The sequence below is a fragment of the Triplophysa dalaica genome, chromosome 11 (assembly GCF_015846415.1).
Source record: "Triplophysa dalaica isolate WHDGS20190420 chromosome 11, ASM1584641v1, whole genome shotgun sequence".
NCBI lineage: Eukaryota > Metazoa > Chordata > Actinopteri > Cypriniformes > Nemacheilidae > Triplophysa > Triplophysa dalaica.
In genome coordinates, this window is record NC_079552.1 from 15,958,023 (window position 1) to 15,975,611 (window position 17,589).

The 17,589-nt window shown below is 34.8% G+C and overlaps 4 protein-coding genes across 6 annotated transcripts; all 4 read left to right on the forward strand.

Annotated features, from left to right (window-relative positions):
• The first annotated feature begins 31 nt into the window (after window positions 1–31).
• Window positions 32–3,286, forward strand: tlr4ba (toll-like receptor 4b, duplicate a). 3 transcript variants are annotated; one of them, XM_056760854.1, is made up of 3 exons: window positions 32–704; window positions 822–988; window positions 1,066–3,286. In XM_056760854.1, exons 1-3 carry the CDS (start codon window positions 477–479, stop codon window positions 3,284–3,286), a joined length of 2,616 nt encoding a protein of 871 aa, XP_056616832.1. In that variant the 5' UTR covers window positions 32–476. The 3 variants fall into 3 exon arrangements, with proteins under 3 accessions (XP_056616832.1, XP_056616834.1, XP_056616833.1); XM_056760856.1 differs by having other exon boundaries at window positions 32–239; XM_056760855.1 differs by having other exon boundaries at window positions 32–988.
• Window positions 3,287–4,415: 1,129 nt separating this feature from the next.
• On the forward strand, window positions 4,416–7,040 carry LOC130431698 (toll-like receptor 4). The gene is given in 4 exon segments (XM_056760858.1): window positions 4,416–4,536; window positions 4,634–4,800; window positions 4,878–6,015; window positions 6,018–7,040. Coding segments are annotated over 4 exon segments (2,397 nt in total). The 5' UTR covers window positions 4,416–4,467.
• Window positions 7,041–7,514: 474 nt separating this feature from the next.
• tlr4bb (toll-like receptor 4b, duplicate b) lies at window positions 7,515–11,078 on the forward strand. Its single transcript, XM_056760857.1, has 3 exons — window positions 7,515–7,668; window positions 8,639–8,805; window positions 8,879–11,078. The coding sequence occupies exons 1-3, from the start codon at window positions 7,585–7,587 to the stop codon at window positions 11,076–11,078; spliced, it is 2,451 nt and encodes an 816-aa protein (XP_056616835.1). The 5' UTR covers window positions 7,515–7,584.
• Window positions 11,079–12,516: 1,438 nt separating this feature from the next.
• Window positions 12,517–17,219, forward strand: ftr14l (finTRIM family, member 14-like). Its single transcript, XM_056760860.1, has 6 exons — window positions 12,517–13,000; window positions 13,641–13,736; window positions 14,632–14,865; window positions 14,966–15,125; window positions 15,207–15,266; window positions 15,871–17,219. Exons 1-6 carry the CDS (start codon window positions 12,587–12,589, stop codon window positions 16,389–16,391), a joined length of 1,485 nt encoding a protein of 494 aa, XP_056616838.1. The 5' UTR covers window positions 12,517–12,586; the 3' UTR covers window positions 16,392–17,219.
• The last annotated feature ends 370 nt before the right edge of the window (window positions 17,220–17,589 follow it).

Here is a 17,589-nt window from a genome sequence, read left to right on the forward strand (position 1 = left end):
TTACATAATTTATTATATTACTATATATATATATACATACACAACTGCGGAAATAATTAAGATACTATTCCAATTTATTTATTTTCAGTTTTTTTATGTAATTTTCTGGTTATTTCTAAGTAAAATTGTCATTTTGTTTTATCCTGTGAACTAGTGACAACCTTTCTCCCAAATTGCATTTATTTAAAGAAAAAAAAAGATGCATTGTTTGGAGATCCTGAATACTGCAAAGGAAACAAGTTAGTAGGCTTTTCTTGTTTAATTTACAATGCTAATGTATTTTAGATGTGTTTTAGGGTCATTCAAAAAAAAGTATATAACGGATTGGCTTAATTTTTTCACAATTTTCTCTGTCTGTCAGATTGGTATTGAGTGACTTTCTCGTTCCTGGGGTTTGTTTCTATTGAAATTCCACATATACTGCACTGGAATTGCGACAATTATACATATTTTTTTTACATTTGAAATTCTATTAAATGAAGTATTGGTCTACTCCTTTCTATGAGGTTAATTTACAGAAAGTTCCCTTTGTTAAAAACTCTAATTTGTTCCTCATAAATACCAACTTCCACCAAGACTGCATGGCTCACATTTTATGCCAGGAGGTTGAGAGAATCTACATAAGAGCACTTAAGATGAATTACTTTACTATATGTTCTATTATGATATTTGTTTTCATTGGTGCTGTTCAGTCATGCTCAAACGTGAGTTTTCTTGATTTAATTAGGTTCTAATGAAAAGTAGATTTTTTTTTGTTTGGCATGCATCTTTACAACTTTAATCTTGCCATTTTCTCAAACTGTAAAAATTCTAATCTCTAGATGAGTGAGAATCAACACTACTCGTGCATGGGAAGAAACCTCAGCTACATCCCAGCTAGTATACCCTCTTCTGTTCACACACTGGATTTCAGCTTTAATGTCTTGAAACACTTACAGAAAACTGTATTCCCAGTTCTGCCTTTTCTGCAAGTTCTTGATCTGTCAAGGTAAGAAACATCTTCACCATCTCATTTGTTATATGAAGTTATCAAATAAGTGAATGTAAATGTATTTTGTGTTCTAGATGTCACATCAAACGCATAGAAAATGATTCTTTCTACAATTTGAGGAATTTAACTTCTTTGATTCTGACTGGAAACCCTGTTACACATTTTGGACTTGAATGTTTTAATGTTTTACATAATCTACAGCGACTAGTTCTTGTGGATGTTGGGCTGACTTCTTTACAACTTCATATCAATAATTTAACCAAGCTACAGGAACTTAAAGTGGGAACAAATAAAATTCAGTCCATGACTCTCCCTTCATTCATGAGCACCTTCACACACTTCAGTTTACTCGATCTACATGCCAATAATATATCCATCATAAAGTCTGACCACACCGCTGTGTTACGAGAGATTGGCAGAAATATGACTTTAATACTGTGTAGGAATCCAATATTACACATAGAACCAGGAGCTTTCAAAGACATTTATCTGAAAGAGCTGGACATACGGTCTGCTTTTGTCTCATTTGCTGCTCAAAAAGTTTGTCTAAATGCTCTCTATGGTCTTATTTTGAAAAGGTTAATATTAGGAAATTACAGGGGGACATACCACTTTGACTTATTGGATAATGAGTTTTTAAATGGCCTTTGCTGTTTTTATTTTCAGGAGATTTATTTTTATATTATAGAAAGGCCTATGGAGCAATTACCCATCTTTCGGTGTATGATTAATGCCACAAATATAACAGTAAAGAATGGAGTGTTTTCTGAAATGAATCATATACATTTCCATAAAATGAAGGAGCTTTATTTAATTTCTGGTAGATTAGACACGTTGCCAGGCAAAATACTTTCACATCTCTATACTTTAGAAAAACTTGTAATAACAAATAGTGAAGTTGTCCGAGCAGAAACCTTTATAGACATGCCAAATCTTCGGTATTTAGATCTAAGCTCTAACCGACTGACATTAACACCATGCTGTACAACACTTTTGTCTGGCACACCTCAAATCAAATACTTGAATTTAAGCCTGAATTCAGAAATTGGACTTCGCATTGAAGCATTTGATGGTCTTGATTCCCTTGAGATTTTGGATTTTCATCATACAAGGGTTTTAGATTTGGGACACTTCTCACTTTTGTATATTTTAAAGAATTTGAGGTACCTGGATGTCTCTTATTCAAGTATCACATTTGATAATGTTCATTGTTTTCATGGGCTGATCAGTCTAAATGTTCTTAAGATTGCTGGCAACAATTTTCAGAGTGATGTGACACGATATGTCTTTAAAAATCTTACTTGTTTAGAGTATCTGGATTTGTCATATTGTCATTTAGCAGAATTGCACCCAAACTCTTTCAAAGATCTTCAAAATCTTCAAATGTTGATTCTCAGTGGAAACAAGTTAATGACTGTAGATTTTCTCACCTTTTCAAACTTGGAGAAATTAACATCACTTTATGTAAATAAAAACAGCATTACTAGTATTTCACTTGATGTTCTCCAGAAGTTACCCACAAACCTTTCAGTGTTCGACTTGTCCTCTAATCCCATCGAATGTTCCTGTGCTCGCACAGATTTTGTTTTGTGGATTATCGAACATCGAGGAATTTTGGAGCAGCCGCAAAACATATTATGTAAATCCTTTTCAGCAAGCTCAGATTTTCCAGCTATTGATTTTGACATTAACAGGTGTGTGTACAACACAAGACTCACAGTTATTTTATTGATCTGTTGTGTGATAGCAGTTACAGTTTTATCAGCTGTGGTTTATAGATTCCAGTTTCATCTGAAATACTGCTGTATACTACTGAAAGGTTATAAGTTACCCAAACAACAAGAATGTTCCTATGATGCCTTTGTGATTTTCTCAAGCTATGATGAAATGTGGGTCATGAATGAACTGGTGGAAAATCTGGAGAACGGTGTTCCACCTGTTCACCTTTGCCTTCACATGCGAGACTTTGAACCCGGCAAATCCATCGCCTCCAACATTATAGATGAAGGAATAATGGGTAGCCAGAAGGTGATTGTGGTGGTGTCTCAACACTTCATTGATAGTGCCTGGTGTCGCTTTGAGTTTGAATTAGCTCAGTCCTGGTTTGTGATGGAACGAAATGCCAACATCATCATCATCATTCTGGAAGATGTGGAGGAGAGAAAAACGAAAAAAGTGTTTGGTCTTCATAAACATCTGAAAAAGAACACATACCTGAAATGGAGCAGAGATCCTCTGAGTAACATGAGATTTTGGATTCGACTTCGGAAAGCTGTTATTGCCACAAAGAAATGATATGTGTTATTTGTATATATTAAATGTAATTTGGTTACATATACAGCTTCTTCCTTCTATCAAAACATTTTCACAGGATGTCCACTTTTATGGCAAACTGTCGAAATGCATTGGTTTGTTGTATACTGCAAACAAAGGGCTTTATGCTCATCTTGGGAATGTACTAAAAAATGGAACGCTTGTTGAATTAACAAAAGAGAGAAGTGAGAGTTGCATGCATACCTGTGAAGGACAATAGAGTATAAAGAGATCTTTGTTAAATGCTTTGCTTTATAGTGAAGTGGAAAAGATCTGTTAATTTAGTTCCTAAATTATTGTAGTAACTAATTTGTTGTTGATGTGTTTTGTTTGTTCGTTTGCTGTTTTGGCCTATGCTCTTACATTTTTTTACTTGGTAATGATGTAAGTAATAAATTGTAAAATATTTAGTTCTTGTCGTTGATTCTGATTGGTTGTGCCGTGTTCTAAGCCGTTGTAAAATTCTCCAAAGCTTACATCTGATTGCATTACATAAGCATCATTGTGCGACTGTCCGTTTCTGCGTGTGTTGCTTGGCAAATGCTTTGTTGTTTGTTTCTGTTTCTTAGGAACTACATTATTTGGCAGAACAATAATACTTTTTTATTATTATCATTGTTTTATTTGCTGTGTATTGTAAAATCCCATGGCTTCTTGGGGCTTATTGCTTTTCTGAATTTATAGTGTAATATGTCTTTAATCCCTTCACCACGGGTGAACCACAATATACTGCCCCTAAAAACCTTCTCACTTCTTTTAATTGAAGACAGAATCTCCATGTTTACAAATGTGATATTGAGCCTTCCAAATTCTTAGTTTTTGTCTTAACACCAGTGGTCCATGTCTGTTTCTGATGGTATGTTTGCAGTCATCTGTCCACTCTCATCAATGTTAGAATGTTTTACGTTTGAAAAGAAATTATTTGGTCTTACATTTTGTAACATTTCTTTTGTTTGTGCATTTTTTCTCTTGTAATTTTTGTATTATTATTGTGTTAAGAGGCACTGCCTCTTTTGCTGCTTACATGGGTGGAATGCGACTGGTTTGGCCTAGTTCCCCTTTTTCTTTATATCCATGGCATCGTTCCTCATATTCAGTGACTTCTACCACTGTTGACTCACGTTTTATGACAGGTTGAGAAAATCCAGATAAGAGCATTCAAGATGAATTACTTTTCTTTAAGTGTTTTTATGATGTTATTTTCAGTAGGCGGTGGAGAATCATGCACAAATGTAAGCTTTCTCACTTTAACTAAAGTTTTTTTTGCATTAGCTTTTGTTACTGTATGGGTGTTTTCTTAAATTGTTATATGACAATTCTAATCTCTAGATGAGTGAGAATCAACACTACTCGTGCATGGGAAGAAACCTCAGCTACATCCCAGCTAGTATACCCTCTTCTGTTCACACACTGGATTTCAGCTTTAATGTCTTGAAACACTTACAGAAAACTGTATTCCCAGTTCTGCCTTTTCTGCAAGTTCTTGATCTGTCAAGGTAAGAAACATCTTCACCATCTCATTTGTTATATGAAGTTATCACATAAGTGAATGTAAATGTATTTTGTGTTCTAGATGTCACATCAAACGCATAGAAAATGATTCTTTCTACAATGTGAGGAATTTAACTTCTTTGATTCTGACTGGAAACCCCGTTACACATTTTGGACTTGAATGTTTTAATGTTTTACATAATTTAACCAAGCTACAGGAACTTAAAGTGGGAACAAATAAAATTCAGTCCATGACTCTCCCTTCATTCATGAGCACCTTCACACACTTCAGTTTACTCGATCTACATGCCAATAATATATCCATCATAAAGTCTGACCACACCGCTGTGTTACGAGAGATTGGCAGAAATATGACTTTAATACTGTGTAGAAATCCAATATTACACATAGAACCAGGAGCTTTCAAAGACATTTATCTGAAAGAGCTGGACATACGGTCTGCTTTTGTCTCATTTGCTGCTCAAAAAGTTTGTCTAAATGCTCTCTATGGTCTTACTGTCAAAACGCTTGTGTTTGGAAGGTATAAGGGCACACACTGGTTTTACTCTGTTGATCCTGACTTTTTAGAAGGTCTTTGCTCTATACATTTTCAGGATATATATTATTATATAACATTGAGACCCAGGGATCAATTGAATATTTTTAATTGTATGATTAATGCTACAAAAGTAGTGGTCAAAGGAGGAGTGTTCCATAAGTTCCCAACTGTACATTTTTCGAAAATTAAAGAACTTAACATGCTTTCAAATTTATTAGAGGCATTGCCAGGTAAATCATTTCATCATCTCCAAACATTAGAAAAACTGGTAATAAGAAACAGCAAAATTGTCCAAGTTGAGACGTTAGCGGACATGCCCAAACTTCAATATGTCGATTTGAGTTCCAACCAAATTGCATATCGAGGATGCTGCACAACACTGCTGTCAGGCACACCTCAAATCAAAAACTTGAATATGAGTCTAAATTCAGAAATAGGTTTTTCAGCAGGAGCATTTGATGGTCTTGATTCCCTTGAGATTCTGGATTTCCATCATACAAGTCTTATTGGTATGGGATACCTTTCATGTTTAGCTAACTTAAAGAATTTGAAGTATCTGGATATTTCTTTTGCAAGCATCACCTTTTTTAATATATTTTCTTTTCGTGGGCTGATCAGTCTTAATGTTCTAAAGATAGCTGGCAATCATTTCACGCTGTCTATGTATTAAGATATTTATTTAATAACTTCACAAATTTAGAGTATCTGGATTTGTCATATTGCCATTTAGCAGAATTACACCCAAACTCTTTCAAAGATCTTCAAAATCTTCAAATGTTGATTCTCAGTGGAAACAAGTTAATGACTGTAGATTTTCTCACCTTTTCAAACTTGGAGAAATTAACATCACTTTATGTAAATAAAAACAGCATTACTAGTATTTCACTTGATGTTCTCCAGAAGTTACCCACAAACCTTTCAGTGTTCGACTTGTCCACTAATCCCATCGAATGTTCCTGTGCTCACACAGATTTTATTTTGTGGATTATCGAACATCAAGGAATTTTGGAGCAGCCGCAAAACATATTATGTAAATCCTTTTCAGCAAGCTCAAATTTTCCAGCTATTGATTTTGACATTAACAGGTGTGTGTACAACACAAGACTCACAGTTATTTTATTGATCTGTTGTGTGATAGCAGTTACAGTTTTATCAGCTGTGGTTTATAGATTCCAGTTTCATCTGAAATACTGCTGTATACTACTGAAAGGTTATAAGTTACCCAAACAACAAGAATGTTCCTATGATGCCTTTGTGATTTTCTCAAGCTATGATGAAATGTGGGTCATGAATGAACTGGTGGAAAATCTGGAGAACGGTGTTCCACCTGTTCACCTTTGCCTTCACATGCGAGACTTTGAACCCGGCAAATCCATCGCCTCCAACATTATAGATGAAGGAATAATGGGTAGCCAGAAGGTGATTGTGGTGGTGTCTCAACACTTCATTGATAGTGCCTGGTGTCGCTTTGAGTTTGAATTAGCTCAGTCCTGGTTTGTGATGGAACGAAATGCCAACATCATCATCATCATTCTGGAAGATGTGCAGGAGAGAAAAACGAAAAAAGTGTTTGGTCTTCATAAACATCTGAAAAAGAACACATACCTGAAATGGAGCAGAGATCCTCTGAGTAACATGAGATTCTGGATTCGACTTCGGAAAGCTGTTATTGCTACAAAGAAATAAAATGTATACAAAATGGCAAATATTAAATGTTATTTGATTAAATCAGACTGCTTCTGTTTTTTACTTGAAAATTTACAGAAACTTTCCTGCAATTTGAATTTTATATAATTATTTTTTTTCAACGGCTAAAGTCACGGTTATCCTTTTTTAACAGGATAAGAGGCAAACCAAAATCCTAAAGTGAAAATGTTTGACTCCACTGCCTCTCTGTCTTTATTTGAGGTCAATTGTTGACTACACATAGTGACACACTGAGTGTGTTCCCACAGCGTCAGCTGAGTCAAGTCTGACGAGAAGTCTGTAAAATTATATTGTTCCTTTTAGACACTGCAAAGAAAAGGCTTTCTATACACATTGGTTAAACACAAAAAAGATACCTTCCCTTTTTTAAAACAACCAAGAGCAGAAGTAAGATTTGCATGTTGACCGTCTAACATATGCACAGTCACTGAAATTGATTAGAACGTGATTGATTTGTGAATTAAGTAATCCAAATAAACGGACAAGCCACAGTTTTCTGTCTGACAGTTATTACCTAGTTAATATGATTATGTGTAGGGAAGGGATGATTTTCCTTGGATCAATCCTTATCCTTTGGCATGTTGGACAGGGACAGGAATGTTCCATGGTAAGAATATTAATTATTAAGAATATTTATGATTAATAATAAGAATATTTTATTATGTGTTTCAAAGGTAGCATCTCAAAAAATGAACTATTTCAGGACCCCAGTGCATATTGTTTGATAGTAAAATGTTTATGTTCTAGTTCTTTGTCTTCCAGAAAGCAGAATGTTAAATATACCTTAACAATAATTAAACAATATTTCAATGGTTCACTTTTATATTTATTTATTATTTTTACATATTCAAAACCCTCTGGACAGATAGCTTATATGAAGAGTTATTGGTTTTCATGTTCATTTATGCTCCATTTTCCCCTAACTTTGTTTTGTACTTATATATTTTTATGTTTATATTTTCACGTTTAATTGATGTGTTTCTGTTTTGATTTTTTCAGTTAAAAATGTTAGTGCCTTGACTTAATTTTTTGCTGGGGCAAGATTTCTAATTTTCTTTTAGTAGATTTTTTCAAATAATATTTAGGCCGATATATTTTATTTTACTTAACAAAAATGTTTGGTAACACTTTACTTAAAGCTTTTATGTATAAAGCATTATAAAGAGTTATTAAAGGGTAAAATGCATTATAATTCTTCATAATGTGTGTTGTAATGCATTATATGTAGTTGTAAAGAATAATAACCAATTTAAAATGTGTAGTGTAACAATGAATTGCTAAGTGTTATAATGTATTAACTGTAATAGCAATTATTTATAAGACATAACAATGCATTAAAAGGTGCATTAAATGCTTTGAAACTCATTTTTTAATGCATTATACATAAATTATTCAAGGAAAGTGTTACCAAATGTTTTAATAGTTTATTGGTAAACTATAATAACTTTGACAAATACTGTAGTATTGAAGTTTTAAAAGTGTCTTAGAACATAAAGGTTATAAGCACTTATATCAAAAAAATGCAAAGAAAAACTATGCAGTAATGGACTTGTCATGTGATTGTGTTTCATTTTTAGATGACGAAGAATACACACTATTCATGTGCTGGGAGAAATCTGACTCATATTCCTGTCAGTCTTCCTCTCACTGTCACAAATCTTGATTTCAGTTTCAACTTCTTGAACTCTTTAACCAAACATGTGTTTCGTTTAATGTACGATCTACAAGCCCTAGATCTCACGAGGTAAATCAATACTACAATTTTTTTACAGATCTTGAAAGTTTTGCAAATATTTGAATATCTTTTGGTCTTACAGATGTCATATCTATCACATAGAAGAAGATTCTTTCTACAATGTGAAGAATTTGACTACTCTAATTCTGACTGGAAACCCTGTTACACATTTTGGACTTGAATGTTTTAATGTTTTACATAATCTACAGCGACTAGTTCTTGTGGATGTTGGGCTGACTTCTTTACAACTTCATATCAATAATTTAACCAAGCTACAGGAACTTAAAGTGGGAACAAATAACATTCAGTCCATGACTCTCCCTTCATTCATGAGCACCTTCACACACTTCAGTTTACTCGATCTACATGCCAATAATATATCCATCATAAAGTCTGACCACACCGCTGTGTTACGAGAGATTGGCAGAAATATGACTTTAATACTGTGTAGGAATCCAATATTACACATAGATCCAGGAGCTTTCAAAGACATTTATCTGAAAGAGCTGGACATACGGTCTGCTTTTGTCTCATTGAATGCACAGAAGGAATGTTTTAAAGCACTTGATGGTCTCAGCATTGATAAACTCTTTATAGGAAAATACAGAATGGAAAGGAAAATTGAGGTGACAGATCCCAATTACCTGGATGGTCTTTGCTCAATTAATTTCAATGAATTATATTTTCTTCAGAAAGAATTCTCCATTTCTGAAGTGCATGTGTTCAAATGTATGGTTAATGCAACCAAAATCACAGTGAAAAAAGGATATTTACATAACATGAAATATGTTTCTTTTCACCATCTTAAGGAACTTTATTTAGGAGCCACTAGTTTATCTGTCATTCCATTTCTTTCAGGCATACATAGCTTAGAAAAGCTGGTGGTGAAAAATATCATACCAATGACATTTCTTGGTGTTGCTGACTTGCCTCTTCTTCGACATGTAGATCTAAGTGGAAACCTGTTAAATCTGAAAGACTGCTGTTCCATTTTTTTTCAAAGGTGTCCGAATATTAGGCACATGAATCTTAGTCGCAACTCAGAGATAGGAATGGCCGGTACACCTTTTTCTGGATTTGATCTGCTCGAAGTGTTGGACTTCCACCACACAAAACTGCTGATAGTTTTTTACTTTTTAGAAGGTCTTCAAAATGTACAGTATCTGGATATTTCCTACACGAGTATTACTTTCTCAAACCACATTAATTTTCATGACCTGGGGAAGCTGACGGTGCTCAAAATGAAAGGAAACAGTTTCCGTGGAGACACGTTGAGTAATCTGTTACAGAATCTCATAAATTTGGAGGTTCTTGACATTTCACATTGTGGCATAGAGAAAATTTCTAGGACATCTTTGAAGGGCATGCAGAAATTACGTCATTTGTATTTAAGTCAAAACAAGCTGATGGTTTTGGACTTTCTTGTCCTGCCAGACCTGAAACAACTTGCATCGGTTTACGTTGATAAAAACAGCATTACTAGTATTTCAATTGATGTTCTCCAGAAGTTACCCACAAACCTTTCAGTGTTCGACTTGTCCTCTAATCCCATCGAATGTTCCTGTGCTCACACAGATTTTATTTTGTGGATTATCGAACATCAAGGAATTTTGGAGCAGCCGCAAAACATATTATGTAAATCCTTTTCAGCAAGCTCAGATTTTCCAGCTATTGATTTTGACATTAACAGGTGTGTGTACAACACAAGACTCACAGTTATTTTATTGATCTGTTGTGTGATAGCAGGAACAGTTTTATCAGCTGTGGTTTATAGATTCCAGTTTCATCTGAAATACTGCTGTATACTACTGAAAGGTTATAAGTTACCCAAACAACAAGAATGTTCCTATGATGCCTTTGTGATTTTCTCAAGCTATGATGAAATGTGGGTTATGAATGAACTGGTGGAAAATCTGGAGAACGGTGTTCCACCTGTTCACCTTTGCCTTCACATGCGAGACTTTGAACCCGGCAAATCCATCGCCTCCAACATTATAGATGAAGGAATAATGGGTAGCCAGAAGGTGATTGTGGTGGTGTCTCAACACTTCATTGATAGTGCCTGGTGTCGCTTTGAGTTTGAATTAGCTCAGTCCTGGTTTGTGATGGAACGAAATGCCAACATCATCATCATCATTCTGGAAGATGTGCAGGAGAGAAAAACGAAAAAAGTGTTTGGTCTTCATAAACATCTGAAAAAGAACACATACCTGAAATGGAGCAGAGATCCTCTGAGTAACATGAGATTTTGGATTCGACTTCGGAAAGCTGTCACAAAGTAATAATAACCAAATTTCATTATTATTAGAACTTGGGTGGTTTATTTTTCATATATGCTGTATATTTAATAAACTTGTACAATACCTATTAAATATAAAAGTATATTCAATTTATGAATATTAATTGGGGTAATCTGGGAATTTTTTTGCAATTTTGACTTCTGCGATTTATTTTGATATCTATCTAACACATTAGACTTTTCTGAAATCCCAAAGATGTTTTCTAACCACACCAAAAGAAAGAATGTAGAAATATACCCAGAGGAGGCAAGCCACACCTATGAGTGTTTTGTACCAAAAAATATGTCTAAATCTGGGACCGGTTACTTTGTAATCTGGGACATATGTATTATAGGCCTAAAAAGCCTATTAATTTAAGCATCCCAATCACAATATCACCAAGTTTTAAAAACCACGTACAAAAGCAAAAAAAGACAAATCTGAAAAAGAAAATACATATTCCAATATTTCTATTTTTACACGTACTGTGTCAAATCATTTAAAATAATTTAAAACTCTATTAAAAAAGTTTAACATTTGTGTAACATCGTATATACAATAAAAAAATAATCTAAAATTTAAGCAACATTTAGCACCAATTTGATTAAGAGATTATTGATTCGGTTATTCAAATTCTCCATTAAAATAGGGGCTACTCAGGGAACAAACACTCATTGCAGGTGAGAGTGACCCTTCATCCTCTATATAATGTCATAACCTCCATTAATCCACATTAACACCCATTGCATACATTAGCCCGTTGTCATTGGATTAACAAAATCCCTAAATGCACATTTCCCCCATTTGAATACTGTCTCAGATTACCCAAAGCATGCTGTCCCACATTCTCAATCACATTTGACAATATGGGACAACACAAAATGTTTGAAATAAAAAATTAAAACGCAACACTTTAATACATATTTTGTTGCAAGAAGAGATCACAAACATAATTTGACAGCAATTAGGAACATTGTCTTATTTTTGACAGATTTATGTCCTTAACAATAATTCAGTCAGAATCCTGTCACTGACCTATGTTACACAATTCCAGTGGAGCTTTTTGATCGACAAGTGCCCCGCCCCTTTCTGTGCAATCACCACATGAAGTCATGTGATTTCAGTCACATGACATCCATACTAAAATAACAATAATACGAAATAAATAAACACACTAGAGTTTAGGTGTCCCAGATTACCCTAATTCACCCTAAAGCAAAAAATCTTTTTTTCCCACTGCTAAACCACAATTTTCACTTCTCACTCTTTGTTAACCATCAACAGAAAGATGTTTATGTTGCAAAATTTTATTTGATCATTTTAGTCTTGTTCTTTGTTTTGACATCAGCTGTCACACCTCTTAACCATAGGAGGTGTCACCCTAACCTGGTAAACTGGTTTATCAGACCTGGTTCTCATTCCACTATAATGAATGTGTCGCTACAGTTTCATAGAAACTAGATGTTACCTAAAGAGTTTGTGTTTGAGCTCTACAGCCAGAGAGTTTTAACATGTCTCGGAGCAGTACAGCAGGCCAAAGCCGATACAGCACTCTGGAGAAACCCAGAAAGTCGGGAAACTATGGCAGATACAGCACTTCCAGACCTAGCAGCCAGAACAGCAACAGAGACGTGTTGTGTGACTTCTGTCTGGCTAGGAAGAATAAAGCAGAGAAGTCATGCCTGACATGCTTGACATCCCTGTGTGAAACTCATCTTCAGGCTCATTATGAGTATCCAGCTCTCATGAAACACAAGCTGGTGGCTGCGACGGGGCATCTCCATGAGAAGATCTGTGCAGAACATGATAAACTTTTCGAGGTTTTCTGCCGTTCCGACCAAGCGTGTGTTTGTGTTTTGTGCATCATGGAAGAACACAAAAAACATGATATTGTTTCAGCTGCAGCCGAAAGGACTGAAAAGCAGGTAAGATTATTATTAGAGATGCTTGTGTTTACTGCAAGTTACTTTTCAGGAAGAACTGTTTCATTCAAGCTGGAATGAAATTTGACTTCTATTTCACCATCTGTTAAAATTGCAGGTTACTTTACGGATTTATATTTACATGTGTTCAAATCAAAAGACATCAAACTGAATAACCCTCAAAATTTTTGCCAACTCAATATCGTCAGCAAATCGGGTTAGATAAATTCAACCTGAATTCTTTTAACTATTTTACGAGGTGGCTAACTTTTTACGATGTGAGTCGTGCGAAAACATATAATCATTAAAAAGATGCAATACTTAAGCTCCTCCTCTAGCCCCACCCTTGAACAAACCGTTACTCATGTCAAAGCAAATCGAACTAAAACGTACAAGTAAGCTCCTATGAAATCGTACAAATAGTCACCTCGTATGAATTCTGTTAGAATGTGTTGGATAGTTCAACGTGATTTTCTTTATTAATTTTTTCCGTTGAACTTAAAAAGTTACAAATTGCAGCTTTATCAATTGAGTCGTATTCAGTGATGTAGGCCCTAGTTGCCAAACTTTTTTATGGTTTTCAAATATTATTGTAACAAAATCTGTGTTATGTCTCACTTCAAGTGTACCATCTTTTCAATAGAAAGAGCTTGGGGCCAAACTGATGTCATCACAGCAAAAAATTGAGGAAAAAGTGAAGAAATGGCAAAATCTCAGACAGGCAGTGACATCCTTAAAAGTAAGGGTTTAAAAAACTGACTTCTGTTTTTCCCAGGCTACATATAATACATTGTTCCAGATGCACTGTAATGGAGAGGCTTTTTGTCTGTGACTCACATAGACCTTGTAAATAAAATAAATATAGTACATAGATGATTGCTCAGCTGTTAGCATATAATGTTGCTGAAAATACTAAACTGTTGAGCTGACACTGCTTATGAAACAATTTATAGTACCTTTATGGTGATTTGCATTTCATATTTTCATACACATTTTCTCAATTATACTTCAAAGCTTGATTGACTGTTGGCATCGCATTGTCTCATTTTGTAAAACATGGCATGCAGCTATGAAATTCTCTGTTAAAAATACAGTGTGGCATTGCTAGGGTCTTAACTCACAACAAGCTGTATTCCCAAATCATTTTCAAACTGTGAATAATTGTAAAGTACAGACGTTACACATAACGTTTCATTACTTCATCGGCTCTTTACAACAATGACGGTTTGTTAAAACTTGCCGATCTGACAACAGCTGTTAATGACAGATGCATACAGTAAACCCCACTGAACTGAATGGCTAACAATGACAGTTCACCCAAAAATAACACTCTCTTATCATTTACTCACCCTTATGTCATTCCAAACCTGTATGACTTTCTTTATTCTGCAGGACACAAAATAATATATTTAAAGAGCTTTGGTAACCAAACAACATTGGCCCCCTATGTTTCCATTGTGGACACAAAACCACTGAGACATTTCACAAAATATCTTATTTTGTGTTCCACGTGAGGGTTCTATCCCCTCGATTTCTCAAAACCAATCCTTGGTGTTATAACATGACTTGTATCTGATAAACATAGTGCACAAGAAAAAACTTCAGCAGTATAACATACTCCTATTTTCCCATAGAAATCTTCTCAGAGTGTGTTGGATGAAAATGAGCGGATTTTCGCTGAGCTGCTGCGTGCTCTAGAGAGGAGGTATACAGACGTGAAGGAGATGATCCGAGCCCGGGAAACACTTCTAGTGTCACATGCAGAGAGACACAAGGACAGACTGGAGGAGGAGATTACACTGCTGAGGAAAAAACACAATGATCTGGAGCAGCTGTCCCACTCTGATGACCACATCCATTTCTTACAGGTTGAGATCCGTGTTCAATAACTTTGTGACCCATTAATCTGCACGTGTTTGAAACAGTCACGTCAGGATACAAATGACATGTGTCCTCTCATTTTCCCAGAGCTGGCAATCTCTCTCTGCTTCTACTGGATATGAAGATTTGTCCAAGGTGACACTTGCTCCAAACCACACTTTTGACAATGCAAAGAAGGCCATTGCTGAACTTAAAGCGCAACTGGAAGACATAAGCAAAGAAGAACTGGGCAAAATCTCTTCAGCAGGTGAACAAACCTCAAACAATAAAGAATGCAGTTTAATAACAATTGACAGATTGTATAATTGGATTTGGTTTTCATTCACAGTAAAGGAGGTTCAAATTCTACAGACTGGGGAGCCACTTAAAAGGGAGGAGTTCCTAGAAAGTAAGTTATTTCAATACGTAACAACCACAAATAAAACCTTGAAGTACCATCAATTTTTTCCACCATTTTTTTCCATTTTCCACCATCAACCTACAAACCTGCCTTAAAACCTGCCTTAATTTTAAAAGTTAAATAAAATTGGCTTTACGAGTTGCTTGAATTTCAATGATATTAAACAGACTTAAATTTTCAATTTTAAAACAAGTATTTATTCATGTTTTTTCACATTTTAGAAATATAACAGTAAGCTTGTAAAACTGTAGAATAACAAAACTTGAACTATGAGAATTATGTTGCAACAAAAAAATCTAAACAAATAAAACATATTATAATTAATCATCTACGCTGCAGAAATGTTTTATAAAGTTTTACATTGTATTGAAAAACGTAAATAAAAAATTGCACTATTTTATTTTTGTCTACAAAACTATGGGCTTTTAAGCATACACCTTTAGATCAAAATCTGTAAATAAACCTTGAAATATTTCACAAAACGTGTTCTGGAACTTTTGACCTGTAGTGTAAATATATAAAACCATAGATTTCCCAACTTGTAATTTGCTACCACTAATAAATAGACCCTAAAACAACCTTTTTCCTCCAGATTTCTGCCAGCTTTCACTGGATGCCACAACAGCTCACCCAAACCTGCACCTGTCTGAGAGAAACAGAGTGGTACAGATGAGTAATGACACAATGTCGTATCCCGAGCACCCTGATCGCTTCGACATCTGGCAGCAGGTTCTCTGTAAGGAAGGTCTGGCCGGTGGTCGCTACTACTGGGAAGTGGATTGGACCGGCTCAGAAATAGATATTGCTTTGACTTACAAGGGCATTCCGAGGAAAGGGAATAATAATGTTGGCAGCTTTGGATGGAATGACATGTCGTGGAGTTTGTACTGCTCTGAATCTAAGTTCTCATTTGTACACAACAGCAAAAGCACAACTCTATCTGTCCCCAAATCCTCCAGGATAGGAGTGTATTTAGACTACGGGACTGGAACTGTGGCTTTTTATAGTGTGAACGACAACATGAAACTTCTTCACACGGTTCATGTTAAGTTTACTGAGCCCGTCTATCCTGGGTTTGGAATATGGGGATATGGAACTACTGTAAGACTGTAAATAAAAGTCAGAAAAGGATGTCAACATACATGCATAATCATGTCATTATATTATTTCTCATGTCCACCAAATTCTAAAATGTTTTAACTTTTATTTTCATGCATGTACAGTACATGTGGCAGAATGAGTTTACATGTATACAGATACAAAATAACACACATTTTATGTGATAATAAATTATGCTTAATTAATATAATTAATCTACAAATACATTTGACTGGTTTTGATTTTCCTAACAAAGTCCAGATGTTGAAAGTGCGTGCGAAATCTCACCACTAGATGGAGCAATCCGTAACTTTTTTAAGGTTGAAGATTTGTTCAAGCTTAATAAATTCATATATTTATAGAGTAACATTTCACAATAGTCAATATCTACATTTGTTTTATATATGTAGACTACATGTGATCTGTTTTGTTTGTCTTATGCATAACCCATCTCCTTTTCACATATATATATGTTTACATATATGTTTGTATATAATTTTTATCATTTGTCAGCACAACATTGTCAGCCGATTAAGTCAGAACATCAAAAGAACAAAGACATTGATGAAGAAACACCCACAAACATCAACATTGATTAGATTTGCTAGTATCTATCCAGCAATGGACTGACATACAGACTCAGCAATACTTAAACTGAGTAAGGGGGCTTGTCCTTAGTTTGGTTGTGGGGAATTTATAATAGACTAAATCATGAATTGTGTCTGTATTCGGTAAAAGGCATGGCACGATATGTGTATTTTTCTGTCCAAGTGCATTATACAGTGTGCTTTTAAAATAATTTGATAAATTCATGACATTATCACTTTATTAATAGAAACCTGTTTAGACATTCATTCAAATAATAAAATGAAGTAGGCTCAATAAAATATAGGATGTGTAGTATTCTTCAAGCTATGCTTTAAGAGTGCTTTATCTACACAGTGCAAGATGAAAAATATGGACTAAGTAATCTGTTGCCCTCAGTTAATCATCAGTCAATAAAACAAAAAAAATAGTTGGAGACTATTTTGAAAACATGACCCACTCTGTCAAGATAAAAAAGTGCTTATGACTCATGAGAATAGATAAACCACTTTTAAAATAACAGCAGGTCATCTAATCATGAAGCTGTGAACCTCAGAATGTTATGCTTTTTTAGATATTGGTCATAGAATACACTGATTTAAAAAAAGATGAGATCACAGTGCTTCTG

What these genes read in the sequence shown, in the direction of transcription:
- tlr4ba (XM_056760854.1), top strand. Translation starts at nt 477, where the DNA reads ATGAAGTATTGGTCTACTCCTTTCTATGAGGTTAATTTACAGAAAGTT. An exon ending in CTGTTCAGTCATGCTCAAAC is followed by an intron (nt 705 to 821) that starts GTGAGTTTTCTT and finishes TCTAATCTCTAG; the next exon opens with ATGAGTGAGAATCAACACTA. An exon ending in CAAGTTCTTGATCTGTCAAG is followed by an intron (nt 989 to 1,065) that starts GTAAGAAACATC and finishes TTTGTGTTCTAG; the next exon opens with ATGTCACATCAAACGCATAG.
- tlr4bb (XM_056760857.1), top strand. Translation starts at nt 7,585, where the DNA reads ATGATTATGTGTAGGGAAGGGATGATTTTCCTTGGATCAATCCTTATC. An exon ending in AGGGACAGGAATGTTCCATG is followed by an intron (nt 7,669 to 8,638) that starts GTAAGAATATTA and finishes TTTCATTTTTAG; the next exon opens with ATGACGAAGAATACACACTA. An exon ending in CAAGCCCTAGATCTCACGAG is followed by an intron (nt 8,806 to 8,878) that starts GTAAATCAATAC and finishes TTGGTCTTACAG; the next exon opens with ATGTCATATCTATCACATAG.
- ftr14l (XM_056760860.1), top strand. Translation starts at nt 12,587, where the DNA reads ATGTCTCGGAGCAGTACAGCAGGCCAAAGCCGATACAGCACTCTGGAG. An exon ending in CCGAAAGGACTGAAAAGCAG is followed by an intron (nt 13,001 to 13,640) that starts GTAAGATTATTA and finishes TCTTTTCAATAG; the next exon opens with AAAGAGCTTGGGGCCAAACT. An exon ending in AAGGGAGGAGTTCCTAGAAA is followed by an intron (nt 15,267 to 15,870) that starts GTAAGTTATTTC and finishes TTTTTCCTCCAG; the next exon opens with ATTTCTGCCAGCTTTCACTG.